The sequence below is a fragment of the Capsicum annuum genome, chromosome 5 (assembly GCF_002878395.1).
Source record: "Capsicum annuum cultivar UCD-10X-F1 chromosome 5, UCD10Xv1.1, whole genome shotgun sequence".
NCBI lineage: Eukaryota > Viridiplantae > Streptophyta > Magnoliopsida > Solanales > Solanaceae > Capsicum > Capsicum annuum.
The window spans coordinates 134460821-134468296 of NC_061115.1; the positions used below are offsets into that span (position 1 = coordinate 134460821).

A 7476-nucleotide genomic window follows, 5' to 3' on the forward strand; every position below is an offset into this window, starting at 1 on the left:
CCATTTATTCATCATCATCACAATCGTTCATTCATCATCATCACAATCGTTCATTCATCATCACAGTTATTCATTCATCATCATTATAATTAAAGCATCTCTTCAAGTATTTAGGAAACATAACATACCTTCACCTTTACAATCATTAAGGCATCGCGTCAAGCATTTAGGAAACATCAACATATACTAACGTAGGGAAACATGCTACTAGATTATACTTCCTTCAACAAAGTCTTACCTCAAGTACTTCACACCTAAATCAGTCTTGACATGTATTTAGACATCACATGATTTGGGGAAAACTTCATACTATCATGTCTCAACTTACTTGCTAACCACTTGGCATGAATTAAAAGCTTAGCATATATCAGAGAGCACATAATTGGGGAATCTACAACCAGCATATCTCAACTTGTTCACCAAGGTCTTTCAACAACACTAAGCAGTATGGGTTTACACCTGCTTGGGGATTTCATACTATCATGGTACATTTCACTCACTAAGGCATTTTATCAAACACTAGGCATGCATGGACTAGCTCATAATTTGGGGTTTCCTAATCAACATACTATAATGGCCCTTATGCTTCACCTAAGCTCTTTATCAAACTTATGGGGAACATGCTTCGCTTATTCAACCATTTCTACACCCAAATGACATGAACACATCACATAGAAAACCACTTCAAGAGGGCTCATCACAAACATGACATGACTTCCACATACTAGGGTCAAAGCTCATGAATCTTGTAAACAAACATAAATCAAAACTCAACAACACATATAACATCAATTTCAACTCACATGAATCATTAACAACTCATAAACATAAAATCTTTGAGTTTTAGAAAAGGGTACTTGAGCTTCTTGCATGAAAGGGACCAAAGAATCAACATCTACATACCTTGGGGATACTCTTTTCTTGAAGGCCTTGGAGAGATTCTTGATTTCCTCTTGATTTCTCTAGTTTCTCTCTTGATTTTTTGTTGAAGAAAAAGAGAGGGTTTTGATTTTGGAAACCCTAGTTTTTGGAGTGGAAGGAGAGAAATAAGGCTGAGATCCCTTAACCAAGTATTTGTAGAGGCTAGGGAAAAGGGGAAAAGGACCAAAAAGCCCTTGGAATTAAGCTGAAAAATCTCGACTTTACATGCTGGCGCGACGCACCATAATCGCGCCAGTTCACTAGAAATTGGACAATTGGGAAACTACACCACGGCGTGACGCGGTGGAAATCACATTGCCCCCTAGGTTGCGAACTAGAACTATACCGCGACGCAGTGGAATCCCGGAGGTTCACTGGAATTTGACAATTGCCATTTTGGCTGGCTCCGCGACGCGCTAAGGTGCCAGGTGGCACACTGTCTCACTAAAATGGCTCTAACTCTTCACCCGAGGGCCCTATTTGGGCGAATTTTGTATCGATGGAAAGTTTATTCAATGCTCTACATGGCTAAAAGTAGAAATTAAGGAAATTCCACACGAATTCAAAGTATTTCATACTTAGGAAGATATTTCTGACACTTTTAGACTCGGATTTCCGCTTTACTGAATACGCTCTAAGGCTCAGACTGGAAGAGGACTTTGCGGGATATTACAGAGAACCACAAGCCTTGAAGTATGAACCATACTCGGTTTTTGAGAGCATTGAAAAGGCGTCATTCATTCAAGTTATAACATACCTTGGCTGCCCCTTCATTAAGGGTATTTTATACATTACATATGGTGTATTTACGCACCATGGCAGCCCCTCTCATTAAGGGCAAAGTGGTCTTTTTATCTTCATTTGTAATATATTAAAAATAGGCCCCTTTAGTCTTATTTTCACTAGTTTTGGAAGAATGAAAGATTGTAATACAAATCCTCTCTCTTGAGAGTAGAACATTTAGGTAGTCTTAGTTTAGGGCTTGGAAAAGCTAATATTGATCTTTGCTTGGAAACGATCAATCTTGAGGTAAGTTGATTCCCTTGGCAGTCACCGTAAGAGTGTGGTTTGGATTATTACATTCATTAGGAGTTTTTGAGTTCAATACACTCTTTAGTTCTTAATATTGTAATAATCTTGGTCTCACTATCTATCCTTTACTTTTGTTGTTGTTATCTTGTGTAGTGGACTGTTTTGGGTCCTTTATTGAATCCGAAACTTGTGTTACTGTTGTTCATCTTGTTCATCACATTTTGTAGCTGTTTTTTGGTGATATATACATCATTGTATCTTGTATTCTTCTTGTTGATAGCGAATCCGAGAGTGGTCTCCAAAAAGTTCCTCGGATCCTTAAGATTTGCGGACTGTTTTGGAGTTGTTTCGTGTTTCTCTTGTCTTTATTGTATCACAGTCTCAATTCAAAGTTCAACTAAGCCTAAAAGCTTTTAAAAAAGCCTCACAGGAGGTGGATTGAAGCTATGAAACAAGAAATAAACGCATAAGAAGATAATCACACTTAGGAGGTGGTAACCTGCCGGCAGGTAAACAAGCTATTGGCTCAAAAATTGAGTGTATAAACTAAAGTACAAAACAAATGATGAGGTGGATAGATTCCAGGCATTCAGGCAAGCCTAGTGACCAAAAAGGTATAACCAAAAGGAAAGTTTACACTACCATGAAACCTTCTTCCTTGTTGCAAAAATGGTAACGTTAAGGACAGTTATCGGCATAGCAACCTACGGATGGAGTTTATTTCAAATGGATGTGAACAATGCTTTTTTTTGCAAAGGGCCTTTATAAGTGTATAAGGTTTGCAGATTGGCGAAATCACTGGATGGCCTTAAACATGCTTCAAGACAATGGAATATCAAGCTCACAAATGCTTTGTCGAATGCAGGCTATTCTCGAAGTGCTCATGAACAGCATATTTAAGATGAATGGATTTATCTTTGTTCTCTATTTACAAAGATAAATGGATTTAATTTAATTGTCATCTTGATCTATGTAAATGACCTCTGCATTAAAGACTAAATAGAAACAGCTAAAGCTACTTTGAACAGCATATTTAAGATGAAGGACTTGGAGGAGCACAGATATTTTCAGGGAATTGATGGGTGTCACTTAATCAAAGAAAGTATGCCCTGAGTTGATCTCTTATGTAGGACTGAGTGGAGCAGTCTATCAACACATCACTGGAGTTTGACCATAAGTTGACTAGTATGAACTTCGATACGCATGTTGGAAATACAACTGATCTAGAACTAGATGTGACCAATTATCAAAAATTAGGGCATTTGCCCATCACAAGGCCTGACGTTAACTTTGAGATTCAGGTTTGAGTCAATTCATGCAGCACCCAAAAGTTTCACACTGGGATGCAGCTTTAAGGATTGTGAGATGCATAAAAAGGTCACCAGGTTTGGGAGTTTTACTCAGGAAGGCCACAATACGCAGTTAGCTACATATTGTTATTTGAATTGGGTTGCTTGCCCCAATACTAGAAAGTTTGTAGCACACATTTAGTAGAAGCTCAGCAGAGGGAGAACACAACATATGAGCATGGGAACAGTGGTTGCAGAATAAACCTGGTCAGTTGGCATGTTACAAGAACTGAATGTAACAGTTTTGCAGCTTATTAACCTGTTTTGTGACAGTAAGGCAGCAAAGCAAATAGCTGCAAATCCTATCTTTCATTACAAAATATATAGAGGCTGATTGTCATTTTATTGAAATCGTAAAGGTTTTTTTAATCAATGTACCAAGATGGTATGAACTTTGCGAGCAAGGTTTCTTTAATCAAATTCATAGCTAGAACACGCATGTTGGGTGTACTTTCATGATATCGCATCACGTTGGTTTATTGTCAATTTATGAGTGAGAAGGTGAAAGCAATGTTAACTGAATCACGGTAGTGTGCTCGAGAACTTACTAAGGGACTTGGAGCAGAACAACATCAATTCGTACTTTCCAAGCTGGGAGTGTTGGATGTGACTGGCACGTGTTGGTTGGGAGGATAGAAGAGCACTTACATAGGCTCCGTAAATGTATTAGTGCTAGGTAATTCATTTTGGCGCAGATAATTAAAATTTCTTCTCGTTTCTTCTTCTCATTTCTTCTCAATAAAGCTTCATGTACTAGAAGTTTAGATCTGGTGGTTGAATTTAGTTGCATGCATAGACATTGTGCTAAATCAAGTGATGTTAACAAATGCCAGTGTCACTTACGTCAACAACACGGTGTAGAAACAGAAGAATACTGGCAGCATTACAATTCTGCCTTGATGCAGTCATGAGGTAGACATTATTGTGCTGTATAAACATATAAGTCACGCCATTATCATATGCAACAGGATCTTGAGGGTCACCCTGCAAATGACCAAATTCTAGCACTTAAATTAGTCAGAAAAGGTAAACTCATCTTCTCAAACTAAGTCAGCTGTCTACAAAAGAAACAAAATGAAGATCAATAAAAATCTGCAGAACGCGAGGAAAATATATAAATCTGTATCAATTAAACAATAACTTCCCAACCTGATTCTCTTTTCACAATATTTCATCATTAAAAAAGAGGCATCTCTAAATAAGAGAAACTTTGTTGATCCTAACCAATGGAAAGTCATTCATAACCCATGCTTGCATAATAACTCGGATTGAAGCTTCAAATAACAAATTTCCCAAACTAGAAGATTTCAAACGTGATAACCCACTTATAAAACTCTTTCATTCCTCTTTACTCTATTTAGCATTAAAATGCAGCATTTCCACTAGAGGTATTGACTTGGATGATGTATAGTTAGCATTAATTTGCAGAATTGTAATCTCAGAAGAGACACTTGCATTCTGGAAATCCACCACTTTTCCATACAACCATGCCTATATGTGTGAAAGTAAAATAGAACAGGTATAAATTAAGAGAACCGAAGATACTGCTTCAAGCGACAGTGGCATTTGCTTCTAAAGCCAGTTAGAACTCCGAAATCCGAATCAACTTAGTCTTCTACATCCTGGATCCGTCTGTGCTTGCAGTCTATCTTTCGATTGAAGACGAAACCTGCAGACATTTTAACACAAAAATCGGGAGAGAACAGAAAAGATGAAGAGAAAACCTCTTTCTCGAGGAGCTTGGTGAAGAATCGCTCGGCCTGGACGGAGGAGACATCTCCGCGGAAATCACGCCAAACCAATACTTGGCCTTTGATGTCAAGGAGGAACAGCGCCGACGCCGCCCCTGCCATGTGATTGTACCAGATCGCGAATTAGAATCTGCCAATATAGCAATCTCCGATGAGATCTAGTGGTGATTGAGAGTTGATTATCTAATCTATTAAGATTGCCTCGGCACTATAATTTCAGGATTGAAGATGGATTTTCCCATCATCTGCCTGAATTTTTAACATGGTTGAATTGTCAGCGAACTGATTCGGTTGCTTTGTGCAGGACTTCTAGGGGACGTAAGGCCCGTTATACCTCGAGCAAATTACATGGGATGATCTCACGAGAAAATTGAGTTGAAAGAGCCTCCAATCTTTAATTAAAAAAAAATTAGTGGGATGACAATATTATTAAATTAAAAAAAGATAAAATCGCTTAAATAACTAAAATAGTTATTCGACTACAATAGTTGAATCAACAACTATTGAAGTTGTCGAACAACTTTGCGAAGTTATCAACAATTTTGATAGTTGTTAGATAACTTCTATAACTTTTATAGTTGTTGAGACAAGTATTTAAGTTGTTGGAGCCAAAATATTTTAAAAAAAATTATCTCTTTACCTAATTTTTAAAACTTAAAAACTCTCACCTAATTAAGTAACTAGTTTGTCCCTTTTAAATCAAAATCCCATCATTCAGGGCGGCTTTAGTTTTTTTTTCAAAAGTAGTTACAAATTAGCCTTTCTTTCGATATTTTTGCCCCTTTACATTTAAAATTTTTCATGTTCATTTATCTCTTAATTTTTATTTTTATTTCTTTCTTATAACTCATTTATTTTTTCTCTTATTTTAATTCATTTGTCTCAATCTTTTACTTTTTTTTCCTTTTTGTTTTCATCATTTCTCATTTTTTTTCCTTTGTTTATATTTTTTCCAAACTTAATTTTTATTTTTTTTCTCATGTTTATTTTTCTTAATCTTTTTTTTTAGAAAAATATTTTTTATTCTTTTTTCTTAACCTTTATTGTTTTCTCTTCTTTTTTTTCTTTTTTCTCAATCTTTTTTCTTCTCTCCATTTTATTTCTTCTCTTTTTTTATTTTTTCTCAACTTCTATTATATTTTGCTAATAAATAGAAAGTTGGATAATCCGCAAAGAGGTCTTCTTTCTTGAGAAAATTGAAGGAAATGTATTTTTTAAGTCTTGAATGAAGGATTGGTAATATTAACCAACTTAAATGGTCAAACATAATTAGGAAACTTGATTAAGCTAATTGTGGACTTGATTAATATTTTCAAAACTTTCTCATCTTTTCAAAAATACAAATCAAAATGCACCCCTCTCCTCTCAAAGTCATCAACTATCTTTCTCCTCTCTGTTGAGACAGTTTCTCTCAACTCTCTCTCAACCAACAATTCTGCAAAATTTCTTCCTTCAATCCCCGACGACTTCAACCTTGCGCAACAAATATTTAGGTGAGTTTCTTTCGACGTTCGACCATCAATCGACGTAAAGACTTCTCCGACGATAACAACTCCGAGTTCTTCATCGTCCCATTTCTTCCTTCACAGGTAAAAAATTATGTCTTTTTAATTATGAAGAAACGGAGAAACTTGAGCTAACTTCTCTTCTAGTATTGGTTAACAATTTCAATATTTCTTACTTAAATTTGAATTGTGGATTGAATAAAACCCTAATTTCTGGCATTTCTTCTCTACTCTTTTCGGTGTGAAATATAATTTTTTATTATTATTGTAGTTCTTATTATCAAACTGTTGATTCGAGTTGGTGATTTTTTGTCACCGTTGATGTTCTTAGCGTGTGTGTGTTGTGTTGGTATTGCTGGGTTGATTTATTATTTTTTTGGTAAAAATAGTATGCAACAAATTAACCATCTGATACAACAGATTAACTATCGGTTGCAATAAATTAACCATCTGATGCAACAGATTAACCATCTGATGCAACAGATTAACCATCTGATTCAACAGATGAAATATCTGATACAACAAATGAACAAAACAGATCATTCATCTATTGTGACAGATAATTCATTTGTTGCAACAAATAATATTGATCCAATAGATAACTCATTTGGCAACAAATGAGTGATCTGTTTCAACAGATATGTGGCCTGTTTTTATTGTTTCCAACCGCTGCAACAGGTTGCTTATTGGTTACAACAGATAACTTAACTGGTGCAACAGATGAGAGATCTATTTTTATTATTTCCAACGAATTACTCATCCGTTGTAATAGGTTGGTTATATATTGCAACAGATATCCTACCTGGTGCAACAAATAAGTGATATATTTTTATTGTTTCTAATGGATTACTCATCCGTTGTAATAGATTGGTTATATACTACAACAAATATCCTACCTGGTGCAACAGATAAGTGATC

The 7476-nt window shown here is 35.8% G+C and overlaps 1 protein-coding gene across 1 annotated transcript in view; it reads right to left on the reverse strand.

Moving 5' to 3' along the window:
* Positions 1-5479, reverse strand: part of LOC107870880 (AP-1 complex subunit mu-2) — a 55535-nt gene extending 50056 nt beyond the window's left edge. Inside the window, exons 1-2 of the mRNA XM_016717572.2 lie at positions 5027-5479; positions 4146-4286 (exon numbers count right to left, since the gene is read on the reverse strand). Of these exons, the coding sequence (XP_016573058.1) occupies positions 4146-4286; positions 5027-5155 (270 nt within the window). The 5' untranslated portion in view covers positions 5156-5479. The remainder of the gene's footprint in view (positions 1-4145; positions 4287-5026) is intronic.
* Positions 5480-7476: the final 1997 nt, after the last annotated feature.